Source organism: Sorex fumeus, unplaced genomic scaffold (assembly GCF_029834395.1).
Source record: "Sorex fumeus unplaced genomic scaffold, SorFum_2.1 ptg000024l, whole genome shotgun sequence".
NCBI lineage: Eukaryota > Metazoa > Chordata > Mammalia > Eulipotyphla > Soricidae > Sorex > Sorex fumeus.
The window spans coordinates 54,655,237-54,682,821 of NW_026606081.1; the positions used below are offsets into that span (position 1 = coordinate 54,655,237).

Genomic DNA, 27,585 nt, shown 5'->3' on the forward strand with positions numbered 1-27,585 from the left:
CACACCCACCTCCACTGCCCCCCCCGCTGCTCAGGAACATTCTAGGGCCAAGCACCTGGGGCAAGACTCTGGACCAAATAGACGCCTCGGCCCTCCCTGCCCGGGACCCACGTCCATCTCACGCTAAAGCCCCTCAGTGCTCTTCAGCCACAAACATCCACCCTTGATTTCCACAGTTCCAGGCCCTGGGGCCTCCCTCCCTGGGACGCACGCGAACAAGAGCACCTTTAACTGCCTACAGGAGCAGCAAAATGATTTCCTTTATCAAGTGAGCCAGGCGCGGGGGGGCGGGGGGAGCAGGTTAGAACTGTGGGGAGAACTGGACTTGGGGTGGGAGGGCTGCGGCCCTTAGAAAATCAGGCCATAGGAAATGGGGTGGCGGTGGGGGATACAGACCAAGAGCAAGAGAAAGGTCTCTGGAAGCAGACGGGCCCCGCACAAACGCGGGGATTGAGAGTCCTGTACCCAGCATCCCGCGATCAAACCTCCCCCACTGCAGGGTTGGGGGCCACTGGGATGGAGTCCGACCCATGCTGTCTGTGCAGGGCCAGGAGATGGTGGACATGAGTCCGGGGGCACCCACGCGTGTGGTGACCCCAACCCACTCAGCTACAGGGGTTCCATGGACCATTACACCAGCCTGCGGAGACACGCACAGGCCTGTTCAGCCCAGTTCTTTGGCTGGTGTCCACTGTCCACCCGGTTACTCCCCGGCCTGAGACAAGCTCGCTGGGGTCGGGATAGGGAAGATTCCCCCCTCCTTCCCCACAGAACACCCCAGAACATCCAAGGGGCAGGGAACAGGGGGAGGATGGGGACCATGTTGAAAGGGGTTTGCTGGAGTCCCCATGACCTGGGGAGGCAGGACAGACGCTGGACCCTAGGGTTCACAGCTGGGCCTGCTCTCTGGGAGGGCAGTGGGATGTCCCCGGGCAAGGAGGGGTGGGGAGAAAGGGGTGGTAGAAGGAGGGCGTGGCTGCTGGGCACTCATTGGTCACTCCCCTTGCTGACCCTCTCTGGAGAGCATCCAGTTCCCACTTTCTTGGTCCTTCTGGGCCTCCAGGAGAGGCTCAGTGATTCCAAGCCAGTAACGTGCACCCTGGACAGAGAACGGCGTGTGGGCACGAGGGAGTGGATGACCCAGATCCCGGTTACCTGGCCTGGGCGCTGGGGAGGGACCAGAACCGCCTACGAGTCTCATGTGCACCTTCCAGACCCGCTCCCAATGGAAGCATCGAGCCTCCAGTCCCGTGATGACTGTCTGGGGTGTTGGGGCCAGGACAGCAGTGGGAGGCTTCTCCCCGCCCTAGGGACCCCACCTCAGCTCTGGACATCCAGAGCCACCAAGTGCCAGGCTGAGAAGCTGCCAGTTTCCTTCTGCCTCTCCTGAATAAAAAAGCAAGAGATCGAGCGGGGGATGAAGTCACATTAGCTCCAAGAGCCCTGCAGTCGGTCTCACTGTGCCCTGAGCACCTTCAGGTAGCATGGGGCATGGGGCTCTCAGGTCAGCCTTGTTTGTTTGGTCTTGGGCCACATCTGGCAGTGCTCAGGGCTGACTCCTGGCTCAGTGCTCAGGGCTCACTCCTGGCTCTCTCTCGGTCCGACTCCTCGGTCAGTACTTGGGGCTGACTCTCAGCTCTGTGCTGAGGGCTGACTCCTGGCTCAGTACTCAGGGTTAACTCTGGGCTCTGTGCTCGGGGCTCACTCCTGGCTCTATGCTCGGGGCTGACTCTGGGGTCTGTGCTCAGGGCTCACTCCTGGCTCTGTGCTCGGAGCTCACTCCTGGCTCTCTCTTGCAGGGTTCAGGCACTATATGGGGTGCTGACTTCTGGCAGTTGGGCAGGATTTTCCCCTCCCAGAACATGCCATTTCTTTGGACAGCCGGAAGTCTGGGCCTTTCAGCATTTAGCAGAGGGGATTATGGTCACCGGCAGTTGTGCAAATGTCATTCCGGAGGATCAGGGCATGGGAAGGACGTGCTGGGAGGTTGGAGGCTGGGAATGTGATCGCAGCGATGACTCCAGCCGCCCCCCCTCCAGCCCCCAGTGGCCCCACAGAGTTCAACAGCCAAACCACCCTTAAATCTTATGGACAAATAAGGTCAAATAAGGGAGGGAAAGAACAGGAGGTTTCAGAACGCCCCGTGTTCCTGCAGAAAGAGGCAGGACGATCATGGGGTCGGCGTCTGGCCCCAGACCCGAGGGAATGAGCTGCAGGAAACTGGTGCTTGTGGGTTTGGGGCCGGAAGTGCCTGAAACCCTGGCCTTAGCCTCGCTGCCTGCCTCCGCCCATGTGGCCAGTACAAAGTCAAGCAGACCCTGGAACTGGATTGCTGGGATAGTAGGGAGGGTAGCCCATGGGGTCCCCTGAGCACTGCCAGGAGTTATTCCTGAGTGCAGAGCCGTAAGAAAGTCCTAAGCAACACCAGGTGTGGTTAAAAAAATTTTTTAAAAAATAAACAAAAAAGGAAAGTCACAGAACTCCATGTGGCACTTCTGACATGCCCACGAGACCCAAGACTCAGCACTGGTGAGCCGGCAATAACTGGGACCCCACGGCGGCAGAGGAGGTGGACGGGAGTCATCTCACCGGACACTACCGTGGCTGACCTCGAAGGCCTCCCCCTTTGACGTTCCCAGGATGCATCACTGTGGTATGTGCTCTATTTTGAGCCAAGGTCAGCCGGGGCCCTCACGAAACTTTCCATTCGCTGGACTTCCTGAAAAATGGGAGTAGGGGCCTTCATGCCCCCCCCCCCCCCCCCCCCGCTGTCCTCTGAACCAGAGCTTCTCTGGCGTATAATCCTGCATGGGAGAAAGGCATCTCCCCTAACCTGCCCTGATTGTGATTCCTGAGGAGGTGCCCTGGCTGGACCCTAACCTTGAACCCTGACCCCCAGTACGCACAATCTGCTCTGAAACCGGCGTCCACACTCGCCCCTCTGCCCATCACAGCACTGTCCACTGTCCATAATCTGATGTTCATCTGACTGTTGGAACAGCCTGGGGGATGGACCGGGGGTGGGGGGCCCTGAAACTTCCCCTCGGCCGTTCAGCTTCATAAGGGGGTTCCCAATGGTGCAGCCCAGTTTCATGGCGTAAATACAGCGGTTTCCGGGGGGGGGGGGCGTCGCCATGGTTTGGGGCTGCAGGGACGCAAATAGTATCATCGAGGGGTGCGTTCTATGGGGCAAGCGGGGTACGCTGCACTTGGTGACCAGGCCCCGGCTCCTCTATTGACGGTCCCTCTGCCCAGACCCGCCACCCCTCGCCAGCACATTCCCAGGATGAAGCAGCACTGGATACTTGCTCTCGAGCTGAGCACTGTTTGTGCTTAGTCAGATGGATTCATATCATCACGAGATGGAGAAGAAAAAAAAAATCAAAGCCCCCCTCCCCCCCTTCCCTGCCCACAGCAGATGAAGAGGTTCCTCCTGTCTCCAGACCGTTTGCAGAGATAAGGGCTTGCTCTGGCTCAAGGTCTGCACCCAGTCCCATCCCCCGACAGCACTCAGCCTGAGATCTGACTCCATACTGTGACCCCACATTGGGCCCCTAGTTTATGTTTGTGGGGGGACATGGGGTGCAGGGAGCACACGCCTCGTGAAAGGCAAGGGGGGAGTTCTCCGTGGGGAATTCGACTCTGCTCATCAGAGGCCCCCCTCCCTGAGCACCAAGGGGACCGAGTGAGCAGGGACCCTGCTGCCCACCTCCCGCTGCCACCTCAGGCCCTCCCCCTCCCTGGGGGTCCCTCCCTCTGGGGGTGCCGCAGCATCAAATCTGTACTGTGACAGCAGGACCCGGTGCCCGAGCTTCAAAGGGCGACTTTCTTCCCTCCCCAACCCCAACTCAGGGGTCTCTCAATAAATTATTCTCCCCCAAGGCTGGGTGGCAGTGCCCAAGGGCAGAGGTCCAGCCCCGGTTGGACCCCCATTATCATGGGCTGGGGGCAGTCAGGAAGGAACTGTTCTACTTCTAACACGTTCCCAAGGCCAAAGTCCAGGCTGCAGGGCAAGTAAGTGGCCATTCAAATAGGCCAGGAACCCGGGAACCAGGGCTGGGCACAGGCTTTAATCTGAGCAACCCAGGGGGGCACTGCTCCCACAACCCACGACACTCGGAGAGCAACTGATTTCCTGCATCTCTGACTTGGCCCGACAGCCTGCCCTGCCAAGTCTTGTTTTGCGGCCACACAGGGCTTACACCTGGCTCTGTGCTCAGGGGTCACTCCTGGCAGTGCTCGGGGACCTTAGGGGATGCCGGGGATGGACTCCAGGTCAGCGGTGTGCAAGGCCTGTGCCCTCACTACTGTTCTCTGGCTCTGGCCCAACCCCGCCAAGTCTTTGCTCTGCCACTGCCCAGTGGTGGGACTCTGGGAAGGTCCCAGCATGGACCACCTGGCACCTTTGCTTCTGCTTCTGTACAATGAGCTCACAGCACAGTAGTCAGTGAGTCCAAGAGAACGAGCGCGCTATCCAGGTCACTTAGAACAAACCCAGGTGGACGCAAATATCACATCCCTCCTGTTAGCCTCATCCCAGCTCTGTTCTTACTCCACCAGCTGCCCTATTCCTTGAAATTGCTTATTCCTATAATGGGTGCACTGTTAAGAAATCCGGGGAACATAAAGTAACAAAATGGTAGACTAACACCCAGGAGTGGCCGAGATTAGTACCAGGAATTTTGCTCCATGACTTGGAGGCCAGCCACATATGCTAGGGGAAAAGGAAGCTCAGATAGAGAAGGGAGCACCAAATAAAGGGTGTTGGGAGGATCCTCCTAGGATGGGAGAAGCATGCTGAAAGTAGACTATAGACCGAACATGATTGCCACTCAAAGCCTCTTTTGCAAACCACAGCACCCAAAAGGAGAGAGAGAACAAAAGGGAATGCCCTGCCACAGAGGCAGGGTGGGATGGGGGGACGGGAGGAGGTGGGAGGGATGCTGGGACCCGTGGTAGTGGAGGATGGGCACTGGTGGAGGGATGGGTACTTGATCATTGTATAACTGAAACCCAAGCACAAAAATTTGTAAATCTATAACTGTACCTCATGGTGTTTCACTAATAAAAAAAAATCAGGGTCTATGCCACTGGACCCCGCGCTAGGCTGTTTCATTCAGGGCACCCTGGAGCGGGGCGTGTGAGGCCCCTCCCTGCCCCAAGGAACCCAGCCCCGGCAGCCGAAAACCTCCAGAACTCAACCGCCGCCAAGCTCATGGCCATTCTCCATACGCTCGGGCCGAGCCTCACCCATGAGTAAACCTATCCCTGAACATCTCATACCTCACACCACTCATACTTCAAAAGTAGTACACCACATTTGATGGGGTTTAAAGCAGAAGGCAACCAATCTTAAAGGGAAATATATATATATATATATATATATACACATACACACACATATGTATATATATTTATACACAAAGCTCAGCCCTTAACATCCTATTAGTAATCTCTTATAGAAGGGTCTAATGGCCTCTGGGTGAAATACAACAATCTTCACACAGTCTCCTCTAAAGAAAGTTTTTGGGAGCATTTTCAGTGGTTTATTCACAACAAACAATACAAAACAAATTACTTTGGTTCTGCTTTGGGGCAGGGGTTGGGGTTCGGGATGGAAACATCCCAAATATGGTGATTGGAAGGTATAATGGTGGTGAGACTGGTGTTCGAATATTAAATGTAATCAAATATTGTGAACTACTTTATAAAAAAAATCAGGGCCCGGGACCTGATAGGACAGTGGGAAGGGTGCTTGGCTTGCAGGTGGACAACCTAGGTTCAATTCCCAGCATCCCACCAGATCCCCCAAGCATCACCCGGAATAATTCCTGAGTGCAGAGTCAGGAGCATCGCTGGGTGTGGCCCCAAAACAAACTGATAAAAGTATCAGGGCCAGAGTGAGTACAGGGGGTAAAGGGTCCCCCAAGGCAGTGCCAGGAATGACTCTGTTGGAACAGAGCCAGGCGTAGCCCTGGTCACCACCAGGGATGGCCCCAAACAAGAGTGTGGAGAAGGATGTTCCCAGTAGGAAGAGATGAAAAAACAGGTTAAAAACAAACAAACAAAAGAGGGGCCGGAGTGATAGGACAGCAGCAGGGAGGGCATTTGCCTGGCATGCCGCTGACCAAGTTTGATCCCCAGCACCCTGTGGGGGGCTCTCCCAAGCCCTGCCAGGAGTAATTCCTGAGCACAGGGCCAGTAGTAACCCCTCAGCCTCGCCAGATGTGACCCCAAAAAGTCAAAACAAAACAAAAATTAGCCCCCAAGAATTACCTTAAGGGGGGAGCAGAGAGGGGAGGAGGCAAGGAAAAAGGAGGAGGCAGGGAGGAAGCCCTGGGAGCTGCAGGAGGGAGCCTTGGGCTGTGGCCCCCTGAGCACTGCTGGGCGTGACCCCCAAACCAAGAGCGCTTAACTAAGCAAGGCAGGGTGGGAACAGGAGTCAGGGAGGGCCAGGTTCTGGAAGGCAGAACCTTCAGAGCATGGGCTGACGAGGCTGATTAGGGTCGGAGGCCACGGAGACAGTGTCAGTCTGAAACAGAATTACCCGTAGATGCACAATCTCCTGAAACCGACTCACAAATACACGGAAGAAAGGGATTTAAAAAAAAACATGTCCAAGTCGGCTCTGGTGCTCTGGTTCCCGGCTGGCGTCTCCTGGACTCAGTAAATCTCAGCCTCTCCGGATCCAACCACCGAGTTAGAAGCAAAGCAGGTCGGGAGAGGGAAGGGAGTCCTGGAGAGGTCATGACTCGATTTCCTTGTTACTGTGCGTCCCTCCTCTGGGCCGAGAGAGAGCATGGGAGAAACCTCAGTATTCTCCTTCTTTTATGGGTTTGGAGCCACCCCCCCCCCCCTAGTGGTGCTGGTGCTGTGGAACCCAGGACTCTTGCATGCTAAGCTCTGACCCGGGGTTGGCCCCTGGCCCTGAAGGTTTAATCTGAATTTAATGCTTGAGGCAAGAAACCCAGGCGACAGCCCTGTTCTGTCTCTCACAGGGGGGTGGTGTCCACAGACAGCAGGTTTGGGCCTTAGGGCAAGGGAGGGCATGCGGGGGACATGCTGCCCATCACAGGTTAACCGATGGCACGGACACACCCCCAAAACTATCCCTCTGACTCTGGGCCACGCTCCCATGCAAGAAAGTAAAGGTTGAGTGGAGAGCCAGAGCCAAGGGCTGAAGCTTTCCGTGCGTGAGGTCTTAAGGGGGATGCCTGAAACTGCAGGTGAAGCCCCCCAGCTCAGTCCAGGGCCCAGCACCACGTGGCTGGGCCCGACCACTGAGCTATCTGCCTTGCTGGGTCAAGAATCTCTGGAAATGGCCCCCCCGAGGCACATCTCCACAGACCCGACTCCCCACCTGCCGGGCACGACCCCCACCTTCATAGACGTAACTACCCCCTCAGTGGCGAGCCCCCCCCCCAGACATAGTCCCCACATTCAGTGCTGCAGCTCCCACATTCTGTGGCATGGCCCCTGCCACCAACTGGAGACGCCGTGTCCCAGCAACGGGGCCCTGGCCCACGTGGCGTCCGACACTTGGGAAATGAAGCCCATGGGAAATCTGGTGCTTTGGGTTTTCTGCCTGGCACTAAGATTTCATTCTTCCTTAGCAGCAAGCCACCACGGGGGGGCTCAGGGGAGCAGGAAGGCCGGGGATGAACTTAGGGTCACCTGCGCGGGGGCTGTTTCCCAGCTACGCGGGCTCCCTCCCCAGCTACTTCCGTTCTGAAAGGTTCTGGAGCTGCCAAAGTCAAGTGGCGCTGACTGGCTCCCATTTCTGCCCATCAGGCATCAGCTTTGGGTGGGTGAGGGCCAGAGGCCCACAAGCTCTCAGGAGACAGACCCCGGGGACAGCTGCAGGCATCACAAAGCTTCTGTGGACACTGGCCATCCCTGGCCATTCTATTCCAACAGCTCAGACCCATCAGCAACGTAGGCACCTCGGGAAGCTGGTTATCAATGCTGGACCTCCACTTGCCCTCATCTCTTCCTCAGCAGCCCGGGTCATGGCTGTCTGCCTGCTGGTTCCGAGCAGCCCTGCCCCAGTTGCGATTAGGAAGTTGGTTCTGATAAGCACAAGAGACTAGGCCGGCTGGACCAAGATGGTCTGGGCCGGCCACCCCAGTTGTTATTGGCCAGTTCATGACTGCTGGACCCCGTGGCCTATGGGTTGACCGAACTGGCTTTGGAGTCTGTGAAACCCATTTCTTGGGTTTTGGTGCTCCGGGCTTACTCTGGGTTTTAAACTCAGGGATCATTCTTGGGGTGTCGAGGGTTGAACCCAGGTTGGTCACATGTAAGATAAGGCTCCCAGCCCTCTGCGCTCTCTCAGGCCGTGGGGATGGTGGGGGAAACAACGCTTCTTCTGACGGATGTTTGGAAGATTCTCAGGGAGAAGCCAGGCCCTGGACACCTGAGCCACAGCAAAGCCCCCGTGACCGGGAAGCACAGCCTGCAGGTCCCAGCTGCAGAAGGAACGGTGCCCAGAGCCACAAGACGGGTCACGTCCCTCCCGCCCCAAGCATCGCGCCCTTGAGGTGCACTCCTACCAAGGATGGACGGAGCCCAGGGTAGAAAGATGTGGAACCCAGGCAAGCAAGGCACTAGGACCCCCAGCCCAGCTTTTCACGTGTACCAGAGCAGTGAGGAGCAAGAGAAGAGACGTTTGCCATGTTAGTACGCCCGGGGCGGGGGGGAGGGGGGAGGTAGGGGCAGGACTCAAAGCTCCACAGGCCCGCTGTCCCCTCCCTGGTGCCTCCTTCCTTTGTGACAGGGGATGGATCCTCAATTCTCAGCGAGTGACAAGACCGGCGTAACAGCAGAACCACAAACAAAGGCGCGGGCATGCAGGCGACATCCGGGCCCGGAACCGCAGGTCTGACTGTGAACTCCACTGGCTCAGGAGGGCCAGCCCCTGGGGCAGCAGGGACACAGGCCGGGGAGGTGACAGGACTCGGGTCTAATAATAGACACCAGCCCACCACGGGCTTCCAAGGGCTCCGAGTGATTGTCCACACACAATCTGAGAACCTATTAGGTTCTTGCTGGGTTAATGAGGCCCCGTGCTGGGGAGCCCGAATTCCCTCTGCAGATGCCATTAACCAAGCCCCGGCAGGGGCTGGGGTAGGGAGAAGTTCTGCAGGGAACCTGCACCTGGCTTGGGCAGACGCAGGGAAATTCGCCTCAGGAGCTGCAAAGGGTGCCTGGAGGGGTGGGTCCCTAGCATGCCCTCCTTAACGTTCTGCCCGCCAGAAGTCGGCCAAGTCCACGGGCGTCCTGAGATGGTTTCCTTGGCTAGTAGTAACTGCCCCCAACCCCAGCCCCCCCTTTTTTTGGTCCTACATTCATTTCCCCCCCCCTTTTTTCCCAGTAAGGATGTATGGAAAATTTTGTCTCTGAGAGTTCAGATTCTACTCCTGATCCAAGGATGTTTTTAAAACTGTTTTTGCTTTTAGAGCAAAACCGAAACAGAATGAGGGGGAAAAAAGCCCCAAAAAGTTTGGATTCTCCTATTTGTGCCAGCCCAGAAAAATCTGCTGAGTATGGTCCAGGGCCCTGTGGTCAGCCGGAAGGAAGGGATGGAAAATTCCATCCCCAGAGGGAGCAGGGAGGACAGGAAGAGGAGAGGAGAGGTGGGAGGGGGAGCGGAGGGGGGGTCACTCTCAGAGGGGTCTGACCTTTCACCCCAAAGCTTCCTGCTGGACATGCAGAGGCTCCTCAGGGAGCAGCAACATTCTAGTCCCTAAAATTCTGGGCCGCCCTGCCACAGCCAGGTGGGTGCTGGACAGTCCTTCCCCCAGTCTGCCTGTCCCCAGGCTAACCCTCACAGCCTCAGGGTCGTGCAGCAGCTGGGGTATGAGGCGCTGGAGAGTCGGGGTGAGGCCAAAGGCATGGAAGGAACAGCTCTTCGGGTGGTGGAGCGCGGGGGTCCAGGGCTGACCCAGAGTTTCGGCTTTACGGCGACTTGACGTCAGACCTCAGGCTGTTCCCCAAACCCCCATTCTCACATCCTTGTTCCCTGCACCCAGGCATAAGCCCTTGGCAGGCCATGGCCACCTGCCTGACACGCAGCACCCAGGGGCTGGGGTTAAGTCCCAACCACCTGGCGGCTATTACTCAGGACCCTGACAGACACGCTGGGCCCACATGCATGACGACGTGTGCGCGTGTGTTCAGAGCATGTGCATACATGTGGACACATGTGTATGTTGCGTTCAAGTATGTGCGTGCATGTTCATGTGTGCACGTGTATGGACACATGTTGGTGTGGATGCCAATTGCTTCTCCTCCATGAGTGACACATGCCCAACCCTCGGGCAGGCAGCACAGAGCCCTGAGCAGTGTCAGCCTACGGGGTGATACAGCTCCATGAGCCCCGACCTACATGGACTCTTTGGAGTCCCACCAGCGTCTGCCAACCCACGTGGCCCCCAGAGCTGAAACAGTGCAAAGCCATATCCAAAACTCCCATGCACCCCATTCCTTGCCCTGACCGCGAACACCCAGGGTACAGTCTCCCAAAGGAACCCCAGGACCCAAAACCCCCAGGAGCGCCAGAACACCCAGCGTCTTTCTCTGGGCAGGAAAACGCCTGCCAATGGTGCCACCATCAGAAACAGGATTTCCAAGAATTATCCTCCTGCCCCCCAACACCCCCAGGAAAACTCGGAGGCCCTCTGAGAGCCCAGGGCCTACACAACACAGACAAGGGGGACCCAGACACAGCCGGAACTCGCTGGAAAGAGGACCCCACTTCCACCTCTGGGGGCGGGGGACCCGCGAGTCAGGGGACGCGCCGAGGCCTGGTGCCAGGGGGACTGCCTGCGAGCGGCCCTCACCTATGTAGAGCGAGGAGTCCTTCCGGTGCACGTGGTCGTCGATGTAGGAGACGCCCAGCGGCTGTACGGGCGTGGCACCGATGCCCAGGAGCACCTGGGCCCCGATCAGCAGCAGGTACATCATGTTGGTGGCTGTGCGGCTGCGGCAGATGAGGTCCGGGTCGGGCCCGGGGTCGCCGCCAGAGCCGTTGGCGGCACACACATCACGGCCCTCGGCGCCCCAGCGGATCTCGCCAGCCTCGTACTTGTACTGGTGCGTCAGGAACTCGGGCAACGCCGACAGTAGTGCACCCAGGGCCATGACGATGCCGCCGCAGCCAATGAGGCGTGGCCGGTGCCCACGCGCCCCAAAGTAGCTGACGAATAGGATGAGCGCCAGGTTCCCGATCTCAAAGCTGCTGGCGATCACGCCCACATCAGTGCTCTGCAGGTTGAACCTGCGCTCCAGCGTGGTCAGGACACTCACCTGCAAAAGGGGAGGGACACAAAGGACACCTCAGTGACCACCCGGGGGTCTGCAGTGGCACCAGGTCATGCTCAGGGCGGGCGGGGGCAGTTGCTCAAAGCTAAGTAAGACTTTTAATACTGGGAAGCACACCTGACAGTGCTCGGGACTGACTCCTGGCTCTGTGCTCAGGGGGCCCTAAGGGATGCCAGGGATCGAACCCAGGTTGGCAGCATGCAGGGCAAATGCCCTCCCCGCTCTCCTATGCTCCGGCCTCATTGGTGAGGCTCATTCTAGGCATCTTGGGACAGCAATGGGCAGGTAGGAGGATGCGTGTTGATGCCTGGGGCTCCTGAGAGCTGATTCACCTCTGTCAATGGACATGCTCACTTCTGAGAAGCTCCCTCCACCACACACACACACACACACACACACACACACTCAGCAGCTGAATATTGAACATCGGGTGAGCCATGTTCAAGGCAGATGCCCTACTCACTGAACCATCTTTCTGGCCCTCTCATTCTCATCTTTAAAAAAAAAAAGAGGAACCAGAATGATAGTACAGTGGAGAGGGTGTTTGCCTTACACGCAGCCAACCCGGATTGATCCCCAGCAGCCCATACAGTCCCCAAGCACCTCCAGGAGTGATCCCTGAGTGCAGAGCCAGGGGTAAGCCCTAAGCATTACCCAAAAGTCACAAAGCCAAAAAAAAAAAATCCCAAAATGAATCTCTGGATGGAATCGCTTCCTCCTTAGAAATCTCCTCATTGATTCTCTCATCGCCCCTCCCCGCAAGGCTCATCAGCCCATCATGGAAAACAGATTCTCCAGCCCTGCTGGGTACAATTAATAGAATTTCTTTCCACTTTGTCCCTGAGCCTGAAAGTCATTACTTGGAAGGTTCATCAGCTCCAGCTGATGGTCGTGAATAGCCTGAGACAGGCACCTTCTCACGCCACTGCACACCTTCTTCCCGTCAACAGTTTATGTGGGGCTGAGTCTCTTATCAAGGAAACTTTAAGAGCAATGGGAATTCAGTGGCTTCCTGGCATCTGGTTCAAATGGAGAACGCCAAAACACACACTGCTCCGTGTGACACTCCAAACACTCCACACGCTCACAAGGCAACGACGGCACCGAGCAGAGCAGCTCTGTATGTGGCCACGGAGCTGACACAGGTCCACAGGGTCAAACGATGATATGACGAGGGTCCAACCCAGAGAATCGGGATGAAGAGGAAGAGGATGAGGACAAAGTCATGGCAGCAAATGGAGTCTGCAGTTGGCTAGTGCAATGGTCATGAAAAAGCCATTTAAAGACTCGGAGCTGTGAGCTTAGACGGAGAGTGTGTGAGTGCGGGTCTAGGAAGGAGAGTGGACACCCCCGAGGGACAGCAGCACTGTCCACCACACCACAAGATAGGGGAAGAGGGCCACACAGGGAAAGTAGAGAGAAAAGGCACAGAGAGAAAGAAAGAAATGAACAAAGAAAGAAAGAAAGAAAGAAAGGAAGGAAGGAAGGAAGGAAGGAGAAAGAAAGAAAGAAAGAAAGGAAGGAAGGGAGAAAGAAAGAAAGAAAGAAAGAAAGAAAGAAAGAAAGAAAGAAAGAAAGAATAAGAGCTCCCAAGCCCACAGTGTATTGCAAACCATGAGTGTAGTAGATAGTCAAGAAGCTTAAGTGATGGACGACGGAACAGAGGCATGAAGAGGACCGTCCACTCACCAGCAGACAAAACGGCCACAATCTGCGTGAAAATCTACAGAAGTTCAACACACATGAGGGGTCTGACCTAAGGCAAACAGCTCGTGAGAAAACTTCTATCAGAAACCATAAAGGCCTGAAAGCTCTGGGAGTCTTCCAGTGAAAGAATGACTGGGAGAATTCCTGGCGGATGGATAAGACGTTCGCCAAAAGGAATTCCTTCTCATGGGTGATGAGTGCAGCAACTCAAACAGATGCAAATGTCCTAAGGGGAAAAGAGGACCTGAAAAAGTCAAACCCGGGTCTGGGGAGGGGGCTCAAGAGGCTGCAGTGCCCACCACTTCCATCCCTGGTCCCATGAGGTCACCTCCAGGCGTAGCCCTGGCGACTCCCAGCACCGCTGAGAACTCTGCACCTCCAGGCCTGAGCACTAACCATCTGGCCACATGGCAAAGTCAAGTCCCACTGAGAGCTGGTCTGAGCCCCTTGAGTATCCCTCGTAAGGCCTCCCACTCCAAAACAAGCAAATAAATCAAGACCCCAACAACTAAATAGATAGGTTAAGTATGAAGTTGTTTTTATTTTTATCAATTAATTTTTATTAAATTGCATCACCTTGAGATATACAGTTACAAAGTTGTTCATGATTGGGTTTCATGAACCTTTCCCTCTTTCCTTGAAAGGCAGAGATCACACACAACAATAGTACCTTAATGTTGTACTGAGTGCTGAAAGTAGGTAAAGGGACAAACATGAGAACCTTTTAGGACATGCAATGCAAACCATAATGCCAAAAGGACAGAGAGAGAGAGAGAGAGAGAGAGAGAGAGAGAGAGACAGAGACAGAGACAGAGACAGAGACAGAGACAGGTAGAAAGACAGGGAGAGAGGGAGAGAGAGAAAAGGAGAAAAACAGGGAGAGAGGGAGAGAGAGGGAAAGAGAGACGGGGAGAGAGAGAGAGGGAGAGAGAGACACAGAGAGAGAGAAGAAAAGTGTTAGGTTGGTAGGAGGGAAACTCCTTGGACATTGGTGGTGGGAAACGTGCACTGGGGAAGGGATGGGTGTTAGAACACTGAAACCCAATCATGAACAACTTTGTAACTGTATATCTCAAGGTGATCTAATTTAATAAAAATTAATTGATTAAAAAAATAAAAAGAATACCTTAGTCTTGGATTCAAAACATGGACAGACAACAGGTGTAAGGTAGCAGGTAGCGGGTGAGCTCGGGGGGCTCGGAGGTGAGTTGAAGCAATGCCCCCACATTTCACAGGAAGTTAACACTGATGACTTAAGATTACCAATGGAGACACAAGCACTAAAAAAACAACTAGAAACATTGTGGGACACCTGATTACAATGAGACATGAAAGATGAAACAGCCCTATGTTTAACATGCAACAGCAAAGGAGACAGGAGATATAAAACAAGTTAGGAAAGAATAAGATAGAGGGGCAGGAGAGAGAGGACACCAGGCAGGCGTTTGCCTTGCAAGTGACTGACCCAGGTCCGATCCCCGGTACCCCTAGGGTCCCCCGAGTCTGCCAGGAATTATCCTTGGGCTTAGAGCCAAGAGTAAGTCCTGAGAAACCAACTGCATGGGTCAACGGAACACAGGGCACCAAGAGAGAAAGCAAGAATGATAAGGATAAGGACAGGAAGAGAACGAAGCAAATTCCAGCCAGGAATGTTCCGGGGTGTTCGTGTCCTTCTGGCCTGCAGCAGAGCAACTGGGTAGGAACTCCTAACGGGCAAAGGCGACTCGAGCGCCCTCTCTACCAGTCTCATGGACCAACAACAAAACGACAAGCAACCCAGTGTTCACCAGGGACCACTAACTCATCTGCAAGGCCTCTCGCCGAAGAAGGCACGCAGATGTCTCGAGACCCCTTGGAAAGCGGCTCAGCTTCGTTGTCTTCGGACAAAGGCACCTGAAAGCCACAGGGTACCCCGCCTCCTGGCTTGACAGACAATCGGGAAATACCTGCTTTCAGGTGGGCCCCCGAGCCCCACACAGGATGGGAGGAAGACAGGAGATGACAGCCACAGCGGGAAAACAGCTGGGAGTTCTTCAGAAGGAGAGAAATATAATCTGGCCAGAACCCCACCCCTGTGACCCTCTGCTGGAACGCCCCGCAGCTGCTCAAGAACATTGGAAACCCGTGACCTCACGGAGCTGCATGTCACAGCCTAATCCGTGATGACCCCGAACGCAGGGGCTGCAGACAGAGTTTGGGGCACCGAATCCCAGCCCTGCAGATACGTCAACACAAAGTCCCCTTCCCCATACAGCCCAGAGGTCCACCCGCGGTTGGTTAACAGGGAAGCAAATAATCCAATATCGAGCAATTGCACAGTGGGTAGGGAGTTTGCCTTACATGCGGCCGACCCGGGTTCGATTCCTCCGTCCCTCTCAGAGAGCCCAGCAAGCTACCGAGAATATCCCCACCCGCACCACAGAGCCTGGCAAGCTCCCTGTGACATATTCGATAAACCAAAAACAGTAACAACAAGTCTCACAATGGAGACGTTACTGATGCCCGCTGGAGCAAATCGATGAACAACGGGAGGACAGTGACAGTGACAATCCAATACGGAGGATAGCGTTGGACTGGGACACAGACGAGGTGAACAATACAAACTGTGGTGCCACAGTTCAAAGGCAGACACTGAGCTAAAACGGGGGCGGGGGGGGGGGGACGGTCCCTGAGAGACGCACAGAGAGACAGGTGAGAGAACAGGTGAGATGGAAGGGGGAGGAGGGGGAGGGGAGAGGGAAGGGGAAAGGAACGGGAGAAGGCCCAGGGGGAAGGGAAAAGGAGGGAGGAGGGAGGGGAGGGGAGCCCCAACCCGACCTCAGCAGGGGTGGCCCCAGTTGCCTGCATCCCCCTCCTCGTGTGTCCCTTGGCAAACTCGGGGACGGGACGCAAGTGTTCAAGGCCGCTTGGGACAGCCTTCCACCCCCCATCCCCTCGCTGGCAGCCAGGGGAAGGCAAGGTTGACTCATTCAATGAAAAGTAAAAATACAAACAAAAAAACCCAAAACAAACAAAAAACATTTGCGGGGGGGCGGGGCGGTTTATTTTTTGGGCCCATCTCGGTGGTGCTCAGAGCTTATTTCTGGATTGGCTTGGGGGTGGGTGGGTGGGAGGAGGTATGTATGGGGTGCTGGAGATCAAACCCAGACCAGCAGTGTGCCAAGCAGGCTCTCCGACAGACGGTCTCTCCAGCCTAGTAGGAAATTTTCAAGAGGAATAACAGGAAGCCCCTGACCGTTTTTTCTTCCCTCAGGACTTTTCCATTTTTTTCCCCCTTTTCCTGGGGCATCTCCGTTTACACACTAAAAACAACCCTGTAAATGCCAACTTTTGTTACATGCACATGCATCCCGCTGGAGGCCCTAGGACTGGGATTCCAGTTCTGTGGGCATCATGCCTGTCCTTTCCCAAGGAGGGGGGGGCAGAGGTCACAGCCTGAAGGAATGAGCCTTGAGGCCGTCCCTGTGGCTATTACTAACCTTCAGCCCAATAATGACATCACTGTCTCCATAGTAACTAATGCACTTCCAAGTGGAAAATGCAGATGGTGCTGAGAGGGAAAGAGAGAGAGAGAGAGAGGAGAGAGAGAGAGAGAGAGAGAGAGAGAGAGAGAGAGAGAGAGAGAGAACAAAAGATCAACAAAGCAAGTGCCTGAACCCAAAAAGACCCCCAGGAAATGAGGTACAGCAAGCAGAGCTGTGTGACAGCCAAGGTCAAGCAAGAACCATTGGAGAAGGGGCCTTTTGCTAAGAGGGCAGACAAGGCGGCATGGCCACCCCCTGTGCAGGGGTGTGTGCACCCCCGAGCCCAGACTTCAAGTGCAGGCTGAGCTTTCTCCTTCCTTCTCCTTCATCAGGAATGGGAGGGGGTGCGCCTGGCCAGGGGCTCCCCTGCATAGGCCAGCACCCCTTTCCCCAGAGCAGGACCCCAACTCTGCAGGTTCACCCCATGGCACACACACACACCATCAGGAACCCCGGTCACTGCCGACCAGACCCGTGACATATCTACAACGGTTCTCGGTCCCAAGCACGGGCCAGCACCCGGTTAGGAAAATAAAAGTAAAACTCACATTTCCAGGCCCCGGCTGCCTGCCCTTCCACAGCCTTTGTGCCACGAGAGTTAAAATACTGAATGGCTCTTGATGCGGCCAGCAGACAAATGGAAGGCGGAAACATTCTTCCACCTCGGAATTAAACGTGATGCCTCCGATCAATAAAGCTGTCTCAAAGACCAGGGCATAAATCGGGTCACGGAAGCCAACAGGGACAGGAGATGACCCGGGCCAAGGCAGAAGGAGCAGAAGGAAATGAGATTCTCATTCAGTGTAGCTGACGGCAGAACCCCAGCGGGATGGGTTCCCGGGGGGTCGGGGGAAAGGGGGAGGAGACGTGAGCTAGTAATGGGGGGATCCAGAGCTTGGGGCATCAGCTTGGGGCTTGGGGCTTGCCATTCTGTAGGACTCGGGGCCCCTTGTGTGACCCTGAGTAAGGAACACTCTCCACTGAGAAGACAGCAATGGAATGTCACTGGGGGTCTCTGGGGACCTCGTGAAGAGCCAATAGGGCTGGGCGCTCACTTCTTCTGCATGAATTTTGCATCAGTGCTTTGGGGGCGACGTCCCTGTGCTCTGGGGCCTGTGCAGGGCTGGAGGGACACCGGGCGCCTGTCTGCACACTCTCTTGGGGTCTCAGGAGCCCCCTTTCCAACTGTCAGTGAGTGTGGGCAGGAGTTCAGGTATAGAAAAAAAGGCAACAGTGGCCCCGTCTGCTGTCCCCATTTATTCAGCCAGACGACGACACTTAAAACCAAGGGGCACAGTCAGAAGCCCTGACCCGGCAGACACACTGCCCGGCCAAGTCCCAGGACGGTTGTCTGTCGAAGGCCAGTGAGACCTCGTGAGAGGCATCTGGACAAGGCGCCTGCCCACTCGAGCTTGCAACAATGATCGTTTGTTGAAGATGTGAGCTGGACAACGAGCGTCTCACAGCACGGGCTCTCGTGTCCCAGGGCTGGCAGGACCAGGGGACCATGAGAGCTCTGGAGGCCGGCAAGGGGCACTGGGCACTCAGAGTGAGGGATGGGGCGCTGCTCAGTGTCTCCAGGCCCAGCGAGGCTGGCCTCAACTTCCACTCCCTTCCCTCTGCTAATAAAAGCAAAACCCCAGGCCAGTGTTCCGGCTGGATTGGAATCCTGACATCCAGGACCGAGCAGGGGGCCAAGATGTCCAGCTAGCTGGGGCGTAGGGGCTACTCGGCACGTTCACCTCCCCCACCCACCTTCCCATGCCTCCGGGGCCAAGGCGCCAACACTCAGGCCTGGCTCCTCCTGGGAAAACGGCAGCACGGTGCCTCACGGGCACAGCGCCCGTATGCCTAGTCCTGTGGTTTCTGTGGCCCCTTCCATGACGCACCAGAGACCCTCACAGACCTTCACTCCCTTTCCCCTCGCCGGCCCCTTGCGACTCGGAGAGAAGCAGGATGTTTTGTTTCACAGGGAGACAAACAGCCCCCAGCCAGAACGCTCTGGACGGCTGGCGCTCAGTGTGGTACCCACAGGGGCAGGTGAGGCGAGGTCACCTCGAATGACCCCATCACACACCTCTCCTCCAGCTTTGTAACCAAGACCTGCACAGAGGTCAGCTGTAGAGGGGGCCCCAACGATCACCCCCACAGCCCCCCAACAATTGTTTCTCCAAACAGGAGGGGCCCCGCTTCCAGCCTCCGCCCCAGCTCCACGCACGCTTTCTGTTTGCACACATTTCCTGTGTGTGGGCACAGCTCGCTCTGCCACCAGCCTCTACGGGAACCAGACAGATACACCCAAGGCCACACTATAGGGTTAAAACTGAAAAAAAAAAAAATCTGGCACGATAAGCCCTTTTCTGACCTCAGCTCAGGGGAGAACTGGTGCCCGCCTCAAAGCTCAGGGTGGGGAGACGGAGCCCAACCCGGAAGAGTGCCACGCCCTGCACTGCTGGCTGGGACAGGCGCCCAGTCCCGATGTGTACCCACGCACTTCCAATCTGTCCACTCCCGCACAGGGACCCCCAGGCAGGGTCTTCCTTGGGATCTGCCCTGGCCAAAGGTGAGAAGGATCTTTTCTGGGGTCTACCTCGGCACCTTCCACCTCACAGGCCAGCTTGACACCATCCCTCACTGGCTCTGAGGGTCCAAGAAGCCTCCCAGATCCGTGTGAACCTGCCGGGCTGGCTGTGGGGGGTGGCCCCGAGGCTGAGCCACCGCTGACCCCAGGCCTGACTCAGTCATTCGGGCAAAGCTCGGGTGGGTCCCAGGGAGTCCAGCAGGGTCTACACTCAAGTGCTTCCTGAGGGGGAGCTGCAAGCCTCCCTGACGGCCGCAGACAGGCTCACAGGAGGGAGGACCCAGGACAAGTCAGGGCCCAAGAGGGGGCAGCGTGAACACGCGTGTGCACACACACGTACACACATGTATGAGCGCACACACGATTCCCAAGTGTGCACTCTCGCACACCCCCCTCAGCACACACTGGAAGGCGCAGGGATCTGGAACCCGGCCCAGTGGGAGGGCCAGGCTTCTCCGGGGTGGACAGGTGGGGGACATGGGGGAGAGGCTACCATGACACGAGGTCACACAAAGCAAGCGGAAATGAAGAGGCGCAGGGAAGCAGCGGCCCTCAGAGGGGCTGGGGGCTCCCGGTCCACCTTGCCCGCGGCCCCCCCTCTGCAGTCTTGGGCTTCCCAAGAAGTGATGCGAGTGGCTCTAGGGGCCCGGGCGACTCTCGGACCCCCAAGCCAGCGGGGACAAACGAAAGGCCCCTTTGCAGGCAGCACCCAGCACAGGGAAGAAGGGCACCGGGGACAAGCAGGCCAGACGAGCAGGGGACAGAGGTGGCCAGGGCCCCAAGGGGAAGGGGGCCCCACCCCACACAGCCAGTAGAGGACCCCGTGGCTTTGGGGTGTCCGAGAAGGGGTGTCAAGAGTGGCCTGGGGGGCAGCTTCGTGACCTGGGAACCGGTCCCAAAGGGCTATGTGCCAGGGAAGTTAGAACCTGCTACCACAGGCAGCAACGTGGGCAGTGGGCTAGGAGGGAAGGGGAAGGAGGGAGGGGGAGGATAGGCCCCCAGCACTGCAGGTGATTGGGCAGGGGTAAGGCGTGGGGTCCAGCCCTCCTGCTGCCCAGGTGCGCTGAGACCTCGGCCTGCACATGGTGGCCTGGGGGGCAGCATCTGTGGTCGACATATGTCCATGGGTCCCCCCCCTCCTGTCCTTCAGCCCTGCCATCCGGAAAGGCAGGGCCAGCCGCGGGCCAGGAAGGAGAGGGCCGGCCTCACCATCCCCAGCCCTGGGGTGTGGGGGACCAGGAGACTGAACTCGCTACAGGCATCCTGGACCCTGTCTGCCCCTGGCAGAGACACACGGGGGCAACCCCCAGCAGACTTAAAGCACGAAGCCAAGTGCTCTGACCCCAAGTCAAGTATTCTGACCCTGCTTCAACCTGGGCCCCTGAGTGCAGGGGATGGTCAGATTGAGAGATAGTGGGAGCCCCCAAGACGACTGGCTGATTCTGTGTTTACAGGAAATATCTGACCGACTTCTGGCCTGCCAGGATGCTCAGCAGAACCAGGCACTCCCAGGGGGCTCTGGGGGTACCATCCTGCCCCTCCCCCCTCCCCTCCCCTCTCCCATGTGGGGGCTGCGGGTCTTGGTCCCTTAAGCGCCAGGAGCGATTACAGCCAGAATGGCAAACCTGACATCCCAGAAGCGTCCCACCTGCAAAGCCAGGCCAGGAGCGAGGTGCCCGGGTGACCTGGGTTAAGGAAAAATAAAGACTTAGAGATGACACAGAGAGGGGGACGGAGGATCCTGAAGACTTTGGGTGGGGGCAGCGTTGGGGGTTTGTGTGCAGCAATCCATAATCAATATGTTACTCTAACCACACTGTCTAATTAAAACCGTAGAGTCAACTGGGAACTGAGTTAAAAATTAACACTAGCATAACCGTGTCACTTGAACCGTAATTTTGAAAATAAAGTCACTTGGGGCCTGAGTGACAGCGTGGCAGGGAGGATGCTCGCCTGGCACATGGCCGGCCTGGGTTCAATCAATCCCCAGCACTGCATGTGGTTGCCCGGGCCCCACCGGGAGTGACCCCCGAGTGCAGAGCCAGGAGGAAGCCCTGAGCGCCACTGGGGGTGTCCTCCCACAACGAAGTCAATTAAACAAGTTAATTAAACAAGATGAAAAACAGAGGTGAACTGAGGTAAAGCCACAGCACGGACGTGGGGCTGAATGGGGCACTGGGGGCAGCTCCAAAAATGTTTGGAGTTTTTAATTTGATATAATTTTTAAAAATGTTTGTTTTTTTCTTTTGGTTGTGAGTCGTGCCTTGTGGTGCTCAGGAATGACTCCTCGCTCTATGCTAGGGTATCACTCCTGGAGGGTCTCAGGGGTCAGCTGCATGCAAAGCAAGTGCCTTCCTGGAGACACTGTCTGTCCAACTCCAAGGGGATGGAGTTTGGGGTCAGGAGGGCACTTGCCTTACCTGTGGTAAAAACAGGTTTGATCCCCAGTACCCTATAGGGTCCCGATCCCCACCAGGTAGAAGCCCTGAGCATAGAGCCAGGAAAGTTCTGAGGCCTGCTTGGGTGTGACGTAAGAAACAAAACCGAACACAACCAAGGAGTTGGAGCTTTAACCGTGGATGTGGGGCCAGGAATCAAATGCAGGGCCTCACACATGAGACACATACACACTCCTGGGGGCTGCCCCCTGCCCCCAACATCTTGTCTGGTTTCTTCTGGAGCCACATCTGGTTCTCGGGGCTTCCTCCTGGCTCTGTGCTCCAGGATTACTCCCGTTGGTGCTGAGGATCAAACCCAGGTCAAGATCAAACAGTACTCTAGGAAAGAGCCCTACCCACTGCGCTTTCTCTCCGGCCCCTGAATTCAACGGCAGATTAGAGCAACTCCACCTCTCAGACAACACAAGCGCCCTCAGGTTCCCAGAAGGAATCCACAGTGATGGCGAAGTTGGTCCACCTGTTCGGCGACCCTCCCTGCCTCTACTGTAACTCAGCTACAAAGAAGCACAGTTCAATTTCAGGGCTGGAGTGCTGAGAACCAGAGGCATCTGGGGCCCAGGGCCCAGAGGAAAAGACTGGGTGCTAAGTCCATGGCTGAGTGGGCTCACTATCAAAGCTGTGGGGTGTGGGGGGTGGAGCACAATGGGGAGGGCACTGGCCTTACGCACGGTCAACCTGGGTTCCATCCCCGGCACCCCACATGGTCCCCGAGCATCTCCAGGAGTGATCCCTGAGCATAGAGCCAGGAGTAAGTCGAGTGTTCACAGGTGTGTCCCAAAAACCACTTTTTTTTTCAAGATTTTTTTCTCTGGGGACAGAGCAATAGTCCAGCAGGGAAGGCTCTTGCCTTGTACACGGCGAACCTGGGGTTCAATCCTCAGCATCCCCTATAGTCCTCTGAGCCCTGGAAGGATTGATCCCTGAGCACAAAGCCAGGAGTCAGACCTGAGCATCACTGGGTGTGACTTAAAACACAAAACAAATTTATTTTTGCTCAAAAATTATCACTAGCCAAGCTTTCTCCCCTCTCCCTCCTTCCCTCTTCTCTCCTTCCTTTGCCATTTTTAGGGTGGGGGACTCCCACTCTCAGAGGGTCCAGGGGAGTCACATCCTGGTAGTTCTCAGTCAACCGGCCCAGAGGGTTAAACTTCCCATTCCCCAGTGACAGACACCTCTGTCAGTGCTGCATCCAGTCCCCTACTCTAAGTCAGTGCTCTGTGACGCTGCCCACACTCCAGGCCACTCTCATCTGATGACACCCAGAGTCCCAGTGCCTGTCCCCGGGACCCACAGGCATCTGAGTGTGGGGCTGGCACTCCAGTCCTGAGGTCAGTGGGCTGCCCAGGGGTGCCGACATAGCTGGTGGCGGGGACATCCCGCCCCTGCACTCTCTCCATCCCAGATGAGCAGAACCCTCGGAAGGGCTCCCACCATTCTGAGTTCCTGCCCACTCCCTGGGTCCTACAGCCGTGAGTCTGTCACCTTGAGTAACCAGAAGTGTGTAAAATGATTTGATTAAGTAAAATACAGTTGCCTGAGTCATCAGACCAATTTGACAGGGACTTTAAAAAAAAAATCTCTCTTAGCTGTCATACTTCTGGGTTAACTGCAAAAATCCAGCTTTTAAATGACAGTAACACGGCTTTGAAAGGCACAAACCTGCAGCTGGCCTGGGCCGTTCCCTCTCGTTCCTCGCAGGCCTGGAAGAGGGAAAACGTGGGCCGTGACCTCACCTGACCCCTGAGCCTGCCTCCCGCGGCCCACTCACTTGGCTTTTGCATGAACCCTAAAGAGGAAAACACCCACCCGGGTTTGGGGGTCGGGGATCAGGGGTCGGCCTGTGCGACCTGCCCTGAACGCTTTTGAAGTTGGCTTGCCGGGGAAAGTCAAACACACGCTTGGCTGCCTCGCGCCGCGGCAGAGCTGGGGACAGAGCTTTCGTTGGCTGTCCACATCCTTATCTGCTCAGCTCGCCACTTCCTGGGGAAGGGGGTGCCCAGAGGACTCAGAAGGCGCAAGCGCGAGGCCTTTCCGCGCACATCCTCTGGCCCGTGCCTTCTCCAAACAGTCTGGGGCGTGAGCAGATGCTACATCCTTGAAGTAGGTCAGCCAGTCAGAGCCACCGCCCCAAAGCACAGAACTGAGAAGGGGCAAAGGAGACCGCATCCTGGACTGGGCACCCGATGCTGATCAAATGAGAGGGTCCATCCCCTTGACCCAGAACGCCGGATTCCTGAGGCAGCCAGGCGGGCTGAGCTGTTAGTGCCAACATTTGCTGGGGTGGCTGGTTCCAGAGCCCTCAGTGGCTCACAGCACACTGGCCCACTTTGTGCGCCGGGATCAGCGCCCCCCCCCCAGCCCCCAATTCCCTGGAGAGAACACCCCAGGCCAAAACTGGCTGGTCCCCCCCATGAGGGGAACAACTGGGGACGTCCCCTGAGAGTCGCTGTAGGTAGGAACACACACCACGTGAGCACGCACTCCACACACACACACACACACGTGTACACACATGCACACACACAGCCTCCCCCGCCCAAACACTGCTTTGCAAAGTCGCGCCTCCAAATGCTGGCAACTCCCCACGTGGCACATCTGCATCTGAGGAAGGCACCTGTCTGCAGTGTCCTAAGCACCCTGTGCCGCCCCGCCCCACACCATCCTCCCAGACCCTACTCTTCCTTCGTCCACTGTCCCCACAAATGCACCTGAAAGAACACCAGTATTTTTAAGAGAGAAAAACGTAGTCCTGGCACCAGGGCCCGGTGCAGCCCAGAGTCAGGGGCGAACCGTGCTCTCCCTGCTGTGGGCATCTTACAGGGCACTGGACACAAAGGCATCAGACCCCCTTCGCCTTCTCTGGGAACACTTGGCAGCGGCTGTGTCCCGAGGGCACTGAGAGTCCCAGGAGGAACAGCCAGTCTCCCCACAATCCTACACGGGTGCCCTTCTCATTCTCATAGGGCAGTTGCACAAGGCCACTGCACCCCCTCACCCCCAAGGTCCCGGAGTGCAGCCGTGCCTATGAACACTGGTGAGGGCTCGTGGGCACAGGCGAGCTGAGGTGGCCAGGCAGGGCCCTGGGCCCGGGTTGCCTCACTGTGGGGGAATTCCATCTGCCCACCTGTCCTCACACTCGCCAACTCCTGCCACCCCACCCCTCAGGGTTTTCCTTCTACCCAGGCTGGACACACCAGGATGACCCAATCCGAGGCTGCTCCCCCCTCTACGTTTCCAGTTCTGAATCAATTCCACTTCTGGGCACCTGGCACCACCCCTGTCCAGCCCTGTACCTCTTCCCTGACCATGGGAGAACTGCCTGCTCCGCTGGCCCTGGGGAGGGGGGGTCACTGCAGGGGCTATGCCCGTGCAAACAATGTGCTCTACGGGGTCAGACTGGCTGGTGCTGGGCAACGGGGCTGGCCAGGGCCCTTTTCCACAGACCTGCAGCAAGGCGCCTGTCTGAGGTGATAACGTCCAAGGGGTCCTAAGTGCCTCCTGTCCCCCCATCACCACACACACACCCCATCCTCCTGGATCCTACATCTTAATTCTGTCACTGTGATAGGGCAACAGTATCAGCAGGAGAGAAAAACGTGGTGCTGCTGCCAGGGCTGGGCAGAGCCCAGTCAGGGGTGAAGGCCTGGGACTCAAGCCCCGTCCTCCCTCCAAAGGAGCCAGCGAAACATTCCATTCTCAGGCGCCCGATAAGGCTGTCACCCCAGACCCGGGCTGAGTTTGACCCGCCCTGCCTCTCACCATCAGATCACTGAGTGCACCACCTCGTGCCCCGGTGCCAGGGACTCTGGCAGGGGCGATGACGGATGGTCGGAGCCGGCACCCCTGCCCCTCGCCACCCGTCCGCAGAACCCCAGGCTGGGAAGGAGGCAGATAGGGGCTCACCCGGAGGCCGGAACCCGGCCGGCAGGGCTGCATCAAGCTTGCTCACTGACCCCCACCCGAGCCTGTGGCTTGCCCAGCGCACTGTCCCGGCCAGCGCCCCGTCTGCAGAGGCCGCTCTGGGCGTTTGGGGGACGGGGCGGGGGCGGGCTCCGGCTCCGACGGGGACCCCTGCACTGGTGCCTGGTAAGGCACGAGAAAACCCCCCAAATATTCCGTCTGGAGGTGCTGAGTCATTACGGCAGCTCCGTGACAGGCCCCTGGGGGGTCCCCCGTGGGGGCGCGGGGGGCTCGGACCCCGGCCGGGCACGGACTCGGCCGTCCAGGCGCGGGACTTCCCCCCGTCCGCCCTCCCGCCAGCCCGCCCGGCCGCCCACCCCGCGCGGAGGCTGGGGCGGGCGACGCGGCCACTCACCAGGTAGGCGCCCACCGTGCCCTGCGCCAGCATCAGCGCGCACTCGGACACCAGGAAGACCTTGATGCTGGCGAAGCAGGACGCGCCGGGCCGCGGGGGCCGCCGCGCCCCGGCCCCGGCCCCGGACCCCGGCTCGGCGCCCGCGCCCGGCGGCTTCCCCGGCATGCTGGCCCCCGGCCTGCCCGCAGCCGCTCCCTCCTCCCCTCCCCTCCTCCCCTCCTCCCGCCGCCGCTCCTCCCCCTCCCCCTCCTCCCCCTCCTCCTCCTCCTCCTCCTCCTCCCCCCTCGGCCTGTGCCAATCACCGGCGCCGCCGCCGCGCTCCCGCCTCCCGGGCCTGGGCGCCGCCGCCGCGCGGGGAACCGAGGCCGGGTGGTGCGGAGGGCGGAGCTGCGGGCCGGGGCCCGGGGGCCCGGGGCAGGGCCTGGGCGGCTCCGGGGGCGCCGGGGCAGGGCCCGGGCGGGTCCCGGGGGTCCCAGGGCAGGGCGCGGGCGGGCCCCGGGAGTCCCTGGGCAGGTCCTTGGGCGGGTCCCGGGGGTCCCGGGGCAAGTCCCTGGGCGGGTGCCGGGGGTCCCGGGGCAGGTCCCGGCGCAGGTCCCGGCGCAGGTCCCGGGGGATCCAGGGGGTCCCAGGGCAGGTCCCGGGAGCAGGGAGCCGCGGGAGGGACCCACCGGCCCGGCAGGAGCATCTCCGGGGATGCGTGCGCGCCGGGGCCCGAGTCCAGGGGACCCTCCCGGGGGCAGGCGGGGACACATGAGAACCGAAACCAAGGGCAGGGGAGTTCTGGTCCAGGCGGATGCCCCGCGCCCGCGACCCCGGCAGGGAGCCTCATCCACCCCGGCCAGCCCCTGCCAGCCCCTGCCAGGCGGTCCCGGGCCGGCGGCTCTGCCATCCTGACCGAGCGTCTGGGCCGCCGCTGCCGCGAGGAGGAGCCGGTTCAGCCACAGCCGGAGCGTGAAGCCGGCAAGGGCTAGACGAGTAGCAGCAAGCGCCCAGAAACTTCTGCCCGCCTGGGGCAGGGTGGAAGCGACCCACTCTCGGCCATCCCTCCAGCAGGACCTCGGCCACTCTTCCTCAGTGCCGGAGGATCTAAAGGAGGGCAGCGGAGGGCAAGCCTGGCACCCCAAGCCCCTTCCGAGGGACTCGCCTTCCTCCCTTCCAGCCCCTTTGGGGAGCCCCAGTCAAGGTCTTCTCTGAGCTGAACCCAGTCCCTGGGAACCCACAGGTCTTGATGCATATCAGCACTCCTCTCTCAGAACCGGCTTTGCTAGGAGGGTTCCTCTCTCCCTGGTGTGGGCCCTCTTAGAGTTTAAGGCTGGGTTGGGGGGTTTCCCAGTGCTGTGGGGGAGGGCGGTGACTGAAGCAACTAGAATGGCACCCACACTGCACTCTTATCTTTGGGGGGTGGGGGGAAGGCAGTTTTAGGGCCACACACAGTGGTGCTCAGGGCTTACTCCTGGCTCAGGGATCACTCCTGGTGGGGCTCCGTGTGCAGGGAGGCAGGAGCCCTCAACCACTGTCCTGGGGCTCCGCCCCCTCATTCTTATCTTATTTATATTCCTGAACATCTTCTGAGTTGATGGGACCAGCCCCTGGGCCACTCTTCACCCACATTTGCAACTGACCCTGATACCTTCCTTAGCCCTGATTTATGGAGAAGGCCCCAGAGGGTGAGCTGAC

General features: G+C 57.9%; 1 protein-coding gene across 2 annotated transcripts in view; it reads right to left on the reverse strand.

The window, feature by feature from the left end:
• The window catches only part of SLCO3A1 (solute carrier organic anion transporter family member 3A1), a 59,096-nt gene extending 32,983 nt beyond the window's left edge, over nucleotides 1-26,113 (reverse strand). Inside the window, exons 1-2 of one of the 2 annotated variants that reach the window (XM_056114400.1) lie at nucleotides 25,909-26,112; nucleotides 10,842-11,307 (exon numbers count right to left, since the gene is read on the reverse strand). In XM_056114400.1, the coding sequence (XP_055970375.1) occupies nucleotides 10,842-11,307; nucleotides 25,909-26,073 (631 nt within the window). In that variant the 5' untranslated portion in view covers nucleotides 26,074-26,112. Of the gene's footprint in view, nucleotides 1-10,841; nucleotides 11,308-25,908 lie in introns of both variants that reach the window. The other variant, XM_056114399.1, reaches the window with a different exon arrangement.
• Nucleotides 26,114-27,585: the final 1,472 nt, after the last annotated feature.